At 41.4% G+C, this 16,963-nt stretch overlaps 1 protein-coding gene across 1 annotated transcript in view; it reads right to left on the bottom strand.

Annotated features, from left to right (window-relative positions):
- The window catches only part of ramp1 (receptor activity modifying protein 1), a 45,633-nt gene extending 34,083 nt beyond the window's left edge, over positions 1-11,550 (bottom strand). The window contains exon 1 of the mRNA XM_089002543.1: positions 11,196-11,550. Within this exon, the coding sequence (XP_088858669.1) occupies positions 11,196-11,253 (58 nt within the window). The 5' untranslated portion in view covers positions 11,254-11,550. The remainder of the gene's footprint in view (positions 1-11,195) is intronic.
- Positions 11,551-16,963: the final 5,413 nt, after the last annotated feature.

Consider the following 16,963-nt stretch of genomic DNA (forward strand, 5'->3'; position numbering starts at 1 on the left):
TTCCGCACCGGATGCCGGCTGTGATCTCCACACAAAGGGAGGACTCACACATGCCCGCTCTCCCACGCTACGCTAACCAGCAAGCGCATCAACACGCCACTCATTAGCCGCTCAGACTTGACCCATGAAACGCAACAACGCTTGTCACATAGACACACACACACACACACACACATATACACACAAATTGTCGCACACGAGCAACCATAAAATAGATTAACAGCGCGAGAACAGGAGACAAACGTCAAAACTGCTCAGAGGTGATTCTCCGATGGATAAATGGTATTTTTCATGGGTGACCAATTTTTTTAATTTATCTATTTTTGCCCCGCAGGTGATTCCGAGTGACATATTTTCAACGGTTTGTGTTTGCAAAATGATTGGGAGGAGATGATGAGAGGCAATAATAGTCGCGACATTGTGAGAGGGGGTTAAAATGTGACAGTCTGAGGAGTTGAAAGGCTGGCTAGGGTGAGCAGCTCGGCGATTACTCGTGGGGGCGGGGGGAGTACCAGTATGCTAAGTCGACCATTGCTACGTGTGGCTAAGGGTGTTTCTGTGTTGTCTAAGCAATGGTCTCAGGCAATAGAAGAGGTTGAAAAACGTCTGTTGATTTGGATGAATGAAAAGCAGCGAGCAGGGTACAGTGTGAATTAGGGTATTATCGCCGAGAAAGCACGGCAACTTCACTCGGATATCATCAAGAGGCAACTACATCAATGACCATCACAAAGGTCAATAGAACAACTTTATTATACGGTGCAGTTTATCTTTTTAATTACAATACAATAGCACATTTATTACATGTAAAAAATATATATTTTGTGTAGTTTTAAGGATTATTTAGTAGAAAATTATGTTTTTTGGGGACCTTGGAATTGATTATTCTCATTTTTAATCATTTCTTATGGGAAATAAATGTTTGGCAGACAAACATTTCGCCTTCCACACACTTTCTGGGAACCAATTAAGTTCGTAAACTGAGATATCACTGTAATAATTTGTCAGAAATTCAAATATTGTCCGCTGCAGAGGAAGCAATTCTCATATTTGCCTCCTCTCACCTAAAACCACCCGGTCCCATTCGTTTCACATCTGCGGAGACTATTGAAGTTTTATTCGCCAATTAGTTGTTTTTTTTCCGCTATGCGAAAGCATAATACGTGTGTGTGTTGCTTTTATAACCCCGTTGGAGAATGTGACGAGTTGGGCAGCGGCACGCAATTGCTGGTTAAAGGCCAAGGCGGATCTCGCCCTGGACATTGCGCAGGCTTCAGGGATGCTATTGAAAGAAGAAAAAACAGGGTGAAAGGGGGTTGGTGAGTTAAATCATTCAGCGAGCATCGTTGTTTCAATATGGCGTGATGATTTTTATGATGAGACCGAGTCCTCACATTGTCCTTCAAAGATGGGAAGTGGAATTGAATTGAAAATGCGCCTCAGGAAACAACAGAGGAAGGGAGGACGGCGAGAACAAAATGAATTCCAGCGTCTCTCTTCAGAATTGGAAATAAACACGATGCTATACGGCCGCTGAATCCAAGGCAGGGCGGTGAAACGTGACGCGCAGTGAAAGGATGCCTCGGTCTCAAAGACGCAAACATGCTTCCTGTACTCGCATGGCTTGTCCAATTATATACGTCCCCCCCACCCCTGTTTTTTCCGAGTTGTGTTCTTGCTCCTCGCACTCGCGCCCCGATGCACACCGAGCGTCAAATTTCCCTCCTGTGTTCAAATAACAATTGTAATCCATCGAGACGGCCGTTCCCATCGCATGCTCGCGCCATTGTGGATGACGGCCATCGGTGAGGTTCAATTCCCACAGTAAAATATCAATGAATTGGGGAACTGATAAGGCGTTTTCTCGTGTGTATAAGAGAAAAAAATCCATGCAATGGGCCGAGTGAAATATTTAATGTCTCCAAAATACGGTTTGTCATCGCGATTGTACAAATCGTAAGTCTCAAGTCTTAACTCATTCGCTGCCATTCCCAAATTTATTAAATAGGGGGGGGGGGGGTAGTGAGGCATGGTTTAGGATTGCAGCTGTTCGGTCAGAGAGAAAATCTAAAAATATTTTACAATGCTGTGAAATGTAAATTTCTCCACTACGAGACTAATAAAAGTAAATCCAATCCAATTCAATGATTTACAGTAGATATTATATTAAAAACGTTACTTCTTCTTCTTTTCCTTTCGGCTTTTCCCATTAGGGGTCGCCACAGCGAATCAATGTCCTCCATCTAACCCGGTTTTGTGCATCCTCTTCTCTCACACCAGCTACCTTCATGTCCTCTTTGACCACATCCATAAACCTCCTCTTCGGTCTTCCTCTCGGTCTCCTGCCTGGCAGTTCAAGGCTCAGCATCCTTCTGTCGATATAGTCACTCTCTCTCCTCTGGACATGTTCCTAACCATCTCAGTCTGGCCTCTCTGACTTTCTCTCCAAAGCCTCTAATACAGGGGTGGGCAAACTTTTTGACTCGCGGGCCGCATTGGGTTCTAAAATTTGACAGAGGGGCCGGGCCAGGAGCATTTGGAGGGAGTGTTTGGGCCGGAAATACTTCGAACAAGTTATGTCCATAATTTATAAAATCACTTCAAATGACTTCGACTGAGCGTATTTTACAAAGATTCCACAGCATATAGCTATAGTTTACGTTTTAAGACTTGCGCTGAATATTCATGAAGTCTTGTTTTCGAGTTGATGACGATCCCCATGTGACGTCATATTTGGACCACCCCTGACCGAGAAAGCGACATACAATGCATTTTGGGTACTTTGTTTGGTCTGAAAACTTCGTGTTGATCCGTGTTGATGGCGAAATTAGAAGGAAAACACATAAATAACGCCATGGTGAATCGTTGTGTGTCACACCAAGACAACTATTTGATATTCGCTGACACAAATTCCCAGCTGACAAATCAGCCCATTTCCAACGGAGCTTGGGCGCAATCTTCTGCTTTTTCTGGGTGCTACATTGCTGTCATTGACGGCTCAAATTGATACGGGAGGACTCCTAGAATCAATTGCAAACATTGATGCTTTCCTCTTCAGAAGAACAAGAACAAGAAAACATCTTCTCCGAATCTGAAGCCATTGTTTTGATTCTCGAGCAAGGCAAGACGTCTTGGTGTGACGTCATGAACAAGGGGTGGGACCTTCTGAAACTGGTCATATCCGGATTCATTTTGAAGTCATTTTTATTGGTGTTTTTCATTTAACTAAAAATATCAGCCTGCCTGATTTGGGTATTTTAGATGCTATGAAACGTTTTTCTGATGTCAGTGGGAAAGAAAAACAAAAAATGGTGCCGGTTGTCCTTTAAATGTAGTATGTACAAACCTCATAGCACAGTAAGAACACTACAACCCAATTTATTAACTGTCTTTCAAATGTGAAAAATATCCCTGATCAGTTAATAATTTGTCTCAAGGAATATGGCGTTTGCATACTATTTCGCAGATACTTGGAGGAGGAAATGGAAATAGATTAAAATAACATATGCACTGTGATTAATCAAGATTGCATCTGTTTTTAAGTTTCCATCGAAGGGGCAAAGTTAAAGAAATCAACATTTATTGAACAATGGAATCACTTTCAACATTCAAAACATATTATTACACAACGAAATATTCAAGCTCAATAAATAATACCTACTTGTGTTAAATTCCGCCAAATCATAGATGGTTTGTCCTGACCGCGCGCTCAACAAACTCCTCACTGACGCTCTCGCCTTCACGCGCTAACAATACACGTGTACCGTCGCCGAGCACACAAACATAGACTAGCTGCAGTTGAAATTTGCATACTCGGCTCGGCAGCCAATCAGAAGCCTGCTTCTTTCTTCCGGACTTTCGCAAGCGTTACAAAGTCGTGCAATTGCATGTCATTTTCCAAAATAGATGCACAGAACTTCAGACTAGAAGAAAGATTCAAAAGAAGCTAACAACATATGTGACGCTACAAAACGTAAATTTACATTAAACCGTGACTGTAAAGTGTACGTGAGACTTATGAAAGGGGCTTAGTGGCTCGTAGGAATCAATGCAAACTTTGCATTGTGCACCCCAATGACAATCGACTACTGTAGCAAAACTTACAGCCATGCGCATTTGCCGTAAATTAAGCAAGGTAGCATTTGTAGTTGGTGCATTCTTGACTTAAAAAAAAAACTTTATACTTTGTGATAGTGTTTTTAATGGGATTGGTCTCATTTTGCTTCAAGTTGTGAAAAATGGGGCAGGCAACTTTTCAGTTATCTGCCCTGTTGTTCGCTGGCTTTTTGTCATGAGTTTTAGACACTGTTTGTACTATAATTTGGGCAAATTCGGCGGGCCGGATTGAAAAGCCTAACGGGCCGTATGTGGCCCGCGGGCCGTAGTTTGCCCATGTCTGCTCTAATATGAGTTGTCCCTCTAATGTACTCATTCCTGATCCTATCCAATCTGGTCACTCCCAAAGAAAACCTCAACATCTTCAGCTCTGCTTCCTGTCTTTTCTTCAGTGGCACTGTCTGCAGTCCAAACATCATGGCTGGTCTCACCACGGTTTTATACACTTTTCCTTTCATCCTAGCGGAAACCCTCCTATCACACATCACACATCACACCTGGCAATTTTCTCCAGCCGCTTCAGCCTGCCTGGACACGCTTCTTCACCTCTTTTCGACACTCTCCATTGCTCTGGACAGTTGACTTAAAATCCTCCACCTTCTTTATCTCTTCCCCCTGTAGCATCACTCTTGCACTTGGATCCCTCTCATTCACACACATATATTCCGTCTTGCTGCGACTGATCTTCATTCCTCTCCTTTCCAGGGCATATCTCCACATCTCTAGTTTCTCCGCCACCTGCTCCCCGTTCTCGCTACAGATCACAATGTTATCTGCAAATATCATGGTCCAAGGAGATTCTTGTCTAACATCTTCTGTCAGCCTGTCCATCACCATAGCAAATAAAAAGGGGCTCAGAGCTGACCCCTGGTGGAGTTCCACCTCCACCTTGAATTCCTCCTCACAACTGTCTTACGGTCATGATACATGTCTTGCACCGCTCTGACATACTTTTCTGTCACTCCAGACTTCCTCATGCAATATCACAGCTCTTCTCTGGGCACCCTGTCGTACGCTTTCTCCAGATCTACAAAGACACAATGCAATTCCTTCTGACCTTCTCTGTACTTCTCTATCAGCATTCTCAAACACTGCATCTGTCGTACTCCTTTTTGGCATGAAGCCATACTGCTGCTCACAAATGTTCACTTCTGCTCTTAGTCTAGCTTCAACTACTCTTTCCCAGAGTTTCATTGTATGGCTCATCAACTTATTCCTCTGTAGGTAGTACAACTCTGCACATCTCCTTTGTTCTTAAAAATGGGCACGAGTACACTTCGTCTCCATTCTTCAGGCATCTGTTCACCATCTAAGATCTTGTTGAATAACCCAGTGAGGAACACCACCGCCACCTCTCCAAGACACTTCCATACCTCGATTGGTAACTCATCAGGCCCGAGTGCCTTTCCCCCCTTCATCCTCTTCAGCGCCCTCCTCACTTCATCCTTGCTAAAGTTTGCTACGTCTTGGTCGACAACAGTCACGTATTCTACTCTTTGCTCCTTCTCATTTTCCTCATTCATCAATTCTTCAAAGTACTCTTTCCATCTTGCCATCACACAGTTGACACCTGTTAATACATTGCCATCGCTATCCTTAATCACCCGAACCTGCTGCAGGTCCTTACCATCTTTGTCTCGCTGTCTCGCCAGCCTGTAAAGATCAGTCTCACCTTTCTTGCTGTTCAGTAATCATAGGCCTGTTGTTTGGCCTTCGCCACCTTTACTTTCACCGTGCGCTGCATCTCCTTGTACTTCTGTCTACTCTCGTCCGTCCTCTCAGTGTCCCACTTCTTCTTTGCTAACCTCTTTCTCTGTATACACTCCTGCGCCTCCCCATTCCACCACCAAGTCTCCTTATCTACCTTTCTCCTACTCGATACACCAAGTACTTTCCGACCTGTGTCTCTGATTATGTTCGCTGTAGTTTGCCAGTCATCTGGAAGGTCCTCTTGCCCGCCCAGTGCTTGTCTTACCTCCTTCCTAAATGTTATGCAACACTTCATTTTTCAACTTCCACCATTTTGTCCTCACTTCAGCCTTTGGTTTCTTCATCTTCTTCACTGCCGGCGTCATCCTACACACCACCAACCTATGCTGTCTGGCTTCACTCTCACCAACCACTACTTTGCAGTCACTGATTTCCTTTAGATGGTGCCGTTGACACAAAATGTAGTCTACCTGTGTACTTCTGCCTCCACTCTTATAGGTCGCCCTATGTTCCTGTCTCTTCTGAAAGAAAGTATTTACAATAGCCATTTCCATTCTCTTAGCAAAGTCAACCACCATCTGTCCTTCGGTGTTCCTCATCTGGAGTCTAAACCTGTCCATCACCTCCTCATCATCTTTGTTTCCTGTGCCAACATGTCCATTGAAGTCTCCGCCAATTACAACCCACCAATTACAACCCTCTCAAGTCCAACCAAAATTTCTCCTTCTCCGCCAGCTCACATCCTACTTGTGGGGCATACCCACAAACAACATGGAACATCACACCTTCAATTTCTAGCTTCAGACTCATCATTCTATCTGATACTCTTTTTACTTCTAAGACATTCCTAACAAACTCCTCTTTTAAGATGACCCCCAACTCCATTTCTCTTTCTGTTTTCACCATGGTAGAACAACTTAAACCCTGACCCTAAGCTTCTAGCCTTGCTCCCTTTCCACCTGGTCTCCTGGACACACAGTATGTCTACCTTCCTTCTCTGTATCATGTCAACCAGCTCTCTACCTTTACCTGTCATTGTTTCTACATTCAAAGTTCCTACACTTAGTTCTATACTCTTGGCGTTCCATTTCTCTCTTTTCCTCCGGGCACACATCCCTCCTCTCCTTCTTCGACCAACAGTAGTCCATTTTCCACTGGCACCCTGAAGGTCAACAGTACCAATGGCGGCCGTTGTTAACCAGGGCCTCGACCGATCCGGTATGGGACTCAGAGGTTTGATTCGCATATTTGTTTTGGCAAAATTTTTTTTACGTCAGATGCCCTTCCTGACACAACCCTCTGTCTTTATCCGGGACCGGCACAATAAGACACTGGCTTGTGCCCCCTTGTGGCTACATTATATTGTATTTTATATATATATATATATATATATATTAAAAACTTTACATGACCACAGAAACTCAACTTCCAGACGTGAACATAACCCAGTCGACTGGGCACTATGAGGCAGACAATAAGGCAAACAGTTCATTGAGATACCCAGACTCCTCATTGGCTCGTCAGTATAGCACTATTTGTCATTCTTCACAGAAGATGTAGAATATATGACATTGTCTTTGTAAAAAAATGTTTTGCAATTTTTGCAGTCAGGCTCAACTTTGTAGAGATAAGCCCAAAATAGGGATGTAGGTGTATAAGGTGCACCCAAAAGACTTGATTTTCTTCAAAAGATGACCGTGCGCCTTAAATGCAGGTGCGCCATATATGTGAAGTCATGTTGAGCCAAAACAGGTCTCACAACAACTGTCAGCAGGACACCGACTCCACTGTAGCACCTTATAATGTAGTGTGTAATATTTGAAAAATGTTTATGTAGTATTTCTATATTATATTTGGAAATCTTTTGCCATTCATTGAAGGTGTGCCTTATATATGAAAAAAGTTTGAAAATAGATCATTCATATACTCCGGTGCGCCTTATACACTGGAAAATACGGTAGTCATTCTTCACAGAGGATGAAGAATGTAGGACATTGTCTGTAGAAAAGTGATTGACAATTTTTGCAGTCAGGCTAATGCTTCAAGAGAGATAAACACAAAAGGATATATTAAAATTAAAAATTAATAATTACCATATTTTCCGGTGTATAAGGCCCACCCAAAAGCCTTCCATTTCTTCAAAAGGTGACCCTGCGCCTTATACGCAGGTGCGCCATAGATGTGAAGTCAAATTGAGCCACAACAGGTCTTGCAATGACCGTCAGCAGCCACCGACTCCACTGTAGCGCCTTATAATGCGATGTGCCTTATATTTGGAAAACGTTTATATATTTATGTAGGCTTTATATTTGGAAAACTTTGGTCATTTATTGCCTTATACTCGGGTGCGCTTTATACATGGAAAAAGTTTGAAAATATACCAGTCATTGGCGGTGCGCCTTATACTCCGGTGCGCCTGATACACTGGAAAATACAGTAGTCATTCTTCAGAGGATCAAGAATATATGACATTCTCTTTGTAAAAGAATGTTTTACAATTTATGCAGTCAGACTCATGCTTCCATAGAGATAAGCACAAAATGAGATATTCAAATAAAAAATGAATAATTTCCGTATTTTACGGTGTATAAGGCGCACCCAAAAGACTTGATTTTCTTGAAAAGATGACCCTGCTCCTTATATGTGAAGTCATATTGAGCAACGACTGTCAGCAGGCCCTGACTCCACTGTAGTAGCGCCTTATAATGCGATGTGCCTTATATTTGGAAAACGTTTATATATTTATGTAGGCTTTATATTTGGAAAACTTTGGTCATTTATTGCCTTATACTCGGGTGCGCTTTATACATGGAAAAAGTTTGAAAATATACCAGTCATTGGCAGTGCGCCTTATACTCCGGTGCGCCTGATACACTGGAAAATACAGTAGTCATTCTTCAGAGGATCAAGAATATATGACATTCTCTTTGTAAAAGAATGTTTTACAATTTATGCAGTCAGACTCATGCTTCCATAGAGATAAGCACAAAATGAGATATTCAAATAAAAAATGAATAATTTCCGTATTTTACGGTGTATAAGGCGCACCCAAAAGACTTGATTTTCTTGAAAAGATGACCCTGCGCCTTATATGTGAAGTCATATTGAGAAACGACTGTCAGCAGTCCCTGACTCCACTGTAGTAGTGCTTTATAATGTGGCGTGCCTTATATTTGGAAAACCTTTATATATTTATATAGGCTTTCTGATTCTGATATTATATTTGGAAAACTTCGGTCATGTATTGCCTTTTACTGTGCCTGCTATATGGAAAAGATTAGAAAAAAAACACCATTCATTGTGAGTGTGCCTTATACTCGGTACACCTTATACAATGGAAAATATGGTAGTCATTCTTCACAGAGGATGAAGAATATATGTATATATATATATATATATATATATATATATATCTATATCCATGGTTGGATTTCTGCGACCAGTCCACTCAAATGACTTTTCCATTCGATTTTGCGATTGACGGCCCCACCAAATAATCTCTCGTGGCCCATTCTAAGCATATTCCAGTCACCGCAGTCACGCCATCCAACTGAGATTATTCCCCCTTTCAAATGACTTCCTTCTTTGTGATTCAACTCATTTCCATATGATTCATCTCAAATCAATGAAGAAAAGGAACGCGAGGGGAAAAAAAAAGGTTTTGTGAATTTTGTGTCATAAAACGCAAAATTGTGATCTTTTTGGGAGACATCGAAAACCGATGGAACCTTGCGTATTTACCATTCTACTCCGGAACAGCCGACGTGAGCTGCCGTTGCGCGTTTGCCGCTCGAGATAATGAGCTCCGCTCGCCCGAGTCTATTTATTTATCGTGACCGTCAGAGACGTATTACTGGCACAAATGTCAAACCAAACACTCCTCATCTGTTCACGGCAGGGCTCTGTTCCTTGGAGAGCGTCGGCAGTCGAGAAAGCGGCCGCTCTACTCGGCAGCTAGCTAATAGACCGCAAATAGATAACAAATAGATAGTTAGCTAGGTAGCCAGCTTGCTAGCCAGCTAGGTAGCCAGCTAGATAGCAAAAGCTATGAAGCTGGCTACGCAATTGTGAAATAACATACTTATAATTGGCCCTTTTTGCCACTACTAGAGCTTTATTTAATAATAATAATAATAATTATTATTATTATTATTATTATAAATATTTTATTATTATTATTATTATTATTATTTAATTTCTAAGCTCCTTTCAAAACTCTCAAGGACACTTTACAGTCACTGGATTTTTATTGTGCGGGTGACCAGCGGCAGCCATTCGTGCCAGCGTTCACTCTACCCGGAAGTAACACAGCAGCGAAGTTATGAAAGGAAGAGGAAAGGACAGAAAAGAAAGGAAACAACAACAAAAAAACTAAATAACAAATAGTATGACAACACAAAGGCACAGAGAGTCATTCATTCTTCAGCACTTGCTTTATACTCTGTGACATGAAGCAGTTATAGATGAAAGAGGAGAGGATCACAGCATCCTTTTCAGCAGTGGATCATGGTGGAATGTGCACGTCTACTACAAGCTAAATGTTGAAAGCAAACACGAAGGTGTATCATCCATTGAAGAAAAGAGATTGTCTCACATCTCCTGTCCCACATAAATCCGCTTCAATTCCAAGCCGTGACAGCTTTACACCAGATATCAAGTAACAAAAACATTGTCCCCCAAAAAAAGACTTAAACAATACTCTACTTACCTTTATGCTATTTTATGCTTTTTCAAAAAATGCATTTTATTTTATAATTTTTTTTATGTTGCGCATTTCTTGTGTACAAATTTAAGAAAGAAACATCACCGCATATGTTAGAATCTGCGCTACTAGTATTGAATTTGAGTAATTCCGGGTTGAGTGAACGCTGGCGCGTGTGGCTGCCGCTGCTCACCCACAGAAAAAAACATATCCCGTGACTGTAAAGTGACCTGGAGAGTTTTGAAAAGCGCTTAGAAATTAAATGCATTATTATTATTATTATTATTATTATTATTATTATTATTATTATTATTATTATTATTATTATTATTATTATTATTATCATTATTATTATTATTATTACAATTATTATTATATCCCTTGTAGGACGAATAAAGGTTTTCTGATTCTGATTACAAATCTTTTTTTGATGGGGGTGAGGGGGGGGGGTCTCAATGATACTTTTTCCGCACTGGATTCAAGTCACTTGATTTGGAGTAATAGCGAGTCTGATTTGATATCGCCGGCGTTGCATTTTGAAGAAAATAATATCACAAATGATATCAACGCATTTGATTTAGCGGCAATGGTAGTTGCACGCTTTTTTTCCGCGCTCAAGTTACTGGTCCAGTAATACCCCCACGCCCCCCGAGTGCTCGCGACTTACCCACAATGATCCACAGGAGCGTCTCTTTCTGCCGGTCTGCCCTGATCCCAGCTCCCATCCTGGTGTCCCCTTTTCCCCCAAAGTTCTTTAGAAGCGCGAAAGCCTCTCGGAGGACCTCGACGAATCCTGCCGAAAGTCCATCAAGACGTACGATCCGATGCTGTTCACTGAGAGCTTGACTAAAAAGTCTTCCTCAGGTGCCCTCCCCCCCAGGCACAGTCGCAAGGGGAAGCGCACGCACGCACATGCGCGGGTTGTTGCTGGTGGGGGGTGAGTGGGGTGGAAAATGGGGTGTCAATTGCTATCTTCCCGCTCTGTTGCAAGTGGCAAGTGGTGCGGCGCTGTGTGGAAAGTGTCAATGTGTCCTTCCGTGAGGACGGAAACACTAGGAGGGGCGGGGAGGGGAGGGGAGGGGGGCAGAGAGAGCAATTAATGCACCAGGAGGCGGGTTCAGGCGTAATGAGGGGTCGCGGAGCGGGGTCGGGGTGCATTCTTTGGGGTACTTTTCCATTGGCTCATCAGAGACGTGTAACTCTCAACTTTCACTGACCGTATTTTCCGGTGTGTAAGGTGCACAGGAGTATAAGGCACCACCCACAATGAATGGTGTTTTTTCAAACTTGTTCCATATATAAAGTGCACCGGAGTATAAGGCAATAAATGACCAAAGTTTTCCAAATATTACATCAGAATCAGAAAGCCTACATAAATATTTTAAAAAAAATCCAAATATAAGGCACACCGCATTATAAGGCGCTACAGTGGAGTCGGAGGCTGCTGACAGCCATTGCCAGACCTATTGCGGCTCAATGACTTCATGTATAAGGCGCACCTGCATAAAAGGCACAGGGTCACACTTTGAAGAAATAGAAGGCATTTGGCTGAGCCGTATACACCGGAAAAGATGGTTCATTTTTGATTTTAATATTTAAAGGACAACCAACATCACTTTTTTGTTTCCTAACTGACATCAGAAAAACGTTTTATAGCATCTAAAATACCCAAAACACGCAGTATGATGTTTTTAGTCAAATGCAAAACACTAATAAAAATGACTTAAAGTGTTTAAAAAGTAATTCAATTTGAAACCGGAAGTGGCCAGTTTCAGAAGGTCCCGCCCCCATGTTCATAGTCTCACGGCAAGACGTCTTGCCTTGCTTTAGAATCAAAACAATGGCTTTATATTAGGAGAATGTGCTTTTTTGTTACTCATCCAGTTATTAATATGATTCAAATAGTTCTGAAGAAAGAAGCATACATGTTTGCAATCGATTAAATAATTTATTCTGTGTCATTTTGAGGCATCGGGGGTTGGAAATGTCTCACCCAAAAAAGGCAGAAAATGGCGACAAAGCCGTGTAAGGAATTAATCAGCCCGTTTCCACAGGCTGATTAATTCCTTACATGGAGCTTTGTCGCCCTCTTCTGCCTCTTTTGGTTCTACACGAAGTTTTCAGACCAAAGTACAGCAAAATGCATTGACGTGATGGAAGGACTGCTACAATGAGTCCTTTTTTTTCGGTCATGGGCGTTCCTTCAGTGACGTAGTGTGAGGACTCGTCACCAACTCAAAAACAAGACTTCCGGAATATTCAGCGCGAGTCTTAAAACGTAAAATATAGCTATATGCGGTGGAATCTTTGTAAAATACGCTCAGTAGAAGTAATTTGAAGCCATTTTACAAATTATGGACACAACTTGTCCGGAGACGTCGGTTGTCCTTTCAGAGTTTTGCCATATATAAGACACACCGGACTATAAGGCGCACCTTCAATGAATGAAAACAGTTTTTATAATATATAGAAATGTTTTCCCAAATATAAGGCACACCACATTATAAGGCGGGACAGTAGAGGCTGAGATTACCCATGACTTCTTTTTGTACAGGGGGAAATGGAGCCAGTGGCTGCTGAGAGTCGTTGCGCGACCAGTTGTGGCTCAATATGACTTCAAATATAAGGCGGTGGAAAAGCCGCAGGGTCATCTTTTGAAGAAAACGAAGGCTTTTGGATGCACCTTACACACCGGAAAATACAGTATACTTTATAACAGGGGTTGGGAACCTTTTTGACTAAGAGAGCCATAAAAGTAAAATATATAGAATTTTTTTCAGCGAGAGCCACACGCGCGCGCCCGCACATACAAACGCTCGCGTGCGCTCGCGCACACACACACGCGCACGCGCGGCCACTTTTCAACAAAATATCATAATGTATTATTTAAAATAACTTTGTGATAGTACTCACCGTTAACATGGATTGTTTTCCGTTCCTCGTGTTTAGTAAAAATCCAGGAAAACGATCGGAATGAAATTCAATTTGCCGGTCCAGAAGCAAAGTTACTGCTAGCTAGCCTGCACACGGCTCATAAGCTTCCACACTTGCTATCTGCAATCTACTTCTCGCAGAAGTATGTTGATGCTAACGTTAACATGGGGCTTGTTAAAATGTCATTGACATTCAACTGTTTCATCGATGGTATTGTTTCATTGCAAATTAGAATCAGAACATTTTCTCTCCTCTAATGCTCCGGTGCATTCACGCTGAAGTACACAAGTTGGGCTCATTTAAAGGGGCGTTTACCTGTTTCAACATGACAGCCACTATCATCCAATCAACATGGCGCTTTCGGCCATTCTCGGTCAGTGTCATCCAATCAAAATTGCGCTTTCCGCCAACTGCAGCCCCAACGGGAAATGAACGGCGAAAAAAAACGACAATATGTATTATAATATGTAATATTTATCGGCTAGCCATATGCAATCATCAAAAGAGCCATATATGGCTCGCGAGCCATAGGTTCCCGACCCCTGCTTTATAACCATATTCTCAAGTAATTTTTTCCCCCCAATTTGTCTACTAACTACAGTAAATGTCAAACGAAGAGTTCTGCTTATCTTGCCAATTTGGCTAAATACAAGGGAAAAAATTCAAGTGTGAGTGCCAAACTACCCAGGGGCTAATTTAAAGGACAACCGACGCACCTGGACAAGTTGTGTCCATAATTTGTAAAATCACTTCAAATAATATACTGAGCATATTTTACAAAGATTCCACGGCATATAGCTATATTTTACGTTTTAAGACTCGCGCTGAATATTCAGGAAGTCTTGTTTTCAAGTTGATGACGATGCCTGACATCTGGAACGTCCTTGACCGAGAAAGCGACACACAATGCATTTTGGGTACTTTGTTTAATCTGAAAACTTTGTGTTGATGGAGTGTTATTCAGAACTGGATGAGTAACGAGAAAGCATCTTCTCCGAATCTGAAGCCATTGTTTTGATTCTCGAGCAAGGCAAAACATCTTGGCGTGACGTCACAAACAATGGGGCGGGACCTTCTGAAACGCGCCATCCCAAGGTCATTTTGCAGTAGTTTTGGGATACTCTAAGTCATTTTTATTGGTTTTTGCATTTGACTAAAATATCAGCCTGCGTGTTTTGGGTATTTTAGATGCTATAAAAGTCTTTCTGGTGTCTTCTGATGTCAGTGAGGAAACAAAAAAATGATGTCGGTTGTCCTTTAAGGACCAAGTGTTGGTTAATTGCAATGTTTCAATATTGACAGGTGCACAAGATTCCATTAAATTTGCATTGTCAGTTACTGCCATCTAGTGGCCGTGTGGGATTTCCCATCATACCGTATATAGTGAGACCTCAACTTACAAACACCTTATCTTACAAACTTTTCGTCTTACAAACGTCAAATTTCTGAAAATTAAACCTTATAATAAGCACTATTTTCATAATACACACCCACCACGGCTGGCTGAGTGATCTTTGGCGGAAGCACACGACCGAAAAGCACCAGAGGTTAAGTTACCAACAGTCCTTATGGAAGGTGACTATCTTTCCATAAGCCATCAACGACCATCAAAAAGGTAAATAAACTTTATTTTACACCACAGTTTAGTTCTTTAATTACAGTCCTCATGTAATGTGCCTCTCTTTCCAAACAGCAATTACCTTTGACCTTCGACCTCCAACGCCATTCCATCAAGCCATCAATGACCATCACAAATGTAAATAAAGTGACTTTATGATACAATGCAGTGTATTTATTTCATTACAATACAATAGCACATTTATTATACATAGAATAAGGTATGTTGTGTGTAGTTTTAAGGCTTATTTAGTTGAAAAGTATATTTTATGAAAACCCTGGAACGGATTATTCCCATTTTAATGGTTTCCTATGGGATTTTTTTTTTTTTAGATACACACTTTTCGCCTTACACACTCTGTCTGGGAACCAATTAAGTTCGTAAGTTGAGGTCTCACTGTACTTTGGTGTATAATGTGCACCCAAAAGCCTTCATTTTCTTCCAAAGATGACCCTTTACCTTATACACGCCTTATATGTGAAGTAATTTTGAGTGACAACAGGTCTCGCAACGACTCAGCAGCCAACGATTAAATGTAGTAGTATGTAATCTCAGCCACGACTGTAGTGCCTTATATACTGTGCCTAATATTTGGAAAACTTTTACATATTTATATTATATTTGGAAAACGTATCATTCATTGAAGGTGCGCCTTATATTTGGAAAAGGTTTGAAAATACACCATTATTTGGGGGTGCGCCTTATACTCCGGTGTGTCATATACTGTATTGAACAAGTTTTAAAAATACACCATAAATTGCAGGTGCGCCTTATACTCCGGTGCACCTTATACTCCGTTGCGCCTGATATATGGAACAAGTTTGGAAATACACATTCGTTGCGGGTGTGCCTTATATAAAGGTTTGAAAATACACTATTGATTGGGGTTGCGCCTTATACTACCATGCGCCTTATACACTGGAAAATATGGTAGTTTTTTTTTTTAAGAAAGGTACTCCCTAGATCGTTGAGCCCAATTTGTAATTGGAACTAATTCAGCGGTGTCAAACCTACGGCCCGCGGCCTGGAACCGGACCCCAAGGAGGTTTGATCAGGATAATTTAAAAGTGGGAAAAAAATGCAAAAACGACATGGAATTCATATTTTTAATTAGGTGCAATTCAAGGATTGTCCACTAGAGGATAAAGTGGTGCTGTTTCAATCAACTTAGAAGAAAACAGCGGTGTTTTTTTTTCAACCGTGGTGTCTTGGCTTCAACACCCTCTGTAAATGCAGCTGATACATTTGTTTATGACTGATATCCCATAGTTAACTAGCAGATGGCTGTGCTTTATTTTCTTGACATTACGTTGGGTTGTCACTTCTGGTACATGTTTTACTTTTCGTCACTTTGTTATTTAAAGGACAACCGACGTCGAAGTTGTGTCCGTAATTTGTAAAATGGCTTCAAATGACTTCTACTGAGCGTATTTTACAAAGATTCCATCGCATATAGCTATATTTTACGTTTTAAGACTTGTGCAGAATATTCCGGAAGTCTTGTTTTTGAGTTGGTGACGAGTCCTCACCCTACGTCACTGAAGGAACACTCCTGACTGAGAAAGCACATACCTTGCATCACCTCAATGCATTTTGCGGTACTTTGGTCTGAAAACTTCGTGTTGATGGCGAAATTAGAAGGAAAACATAAATAACGCAGTGGTGAATCGTTGTATGTTACACCGAGTCAACTCTTTGATATTTGTTGACAAAAATTCCAAGCTGAATAATAAACCTATTTCCAGTGGAGCTCTGCCGCCATTTTCTGTGACACTACACATCAGTCTTGATCCGTCAAAATGACCCTGAAGACCTTCTTTAATTGATTGCAAACATTTATACTTTCCTCTTCAGAACTATTTGAATCATATTCATAACTGGAT

Source organism: Hippocampus bargibanti, linkage group LG08 (genome assembly GCF_051943395.1).
Source record: "Hippocampus bargibanti isolate YZ-2025 linkage group LG08, ASM5194339v1, whole genome shotgun sequence".
Lineage (NCBI taxonomy): Eukaryota > Metazoa > Chordata > Actinopteri > Syngnathiformes > Syngnathidae > Hippocampus > Hippocampus bargibanti.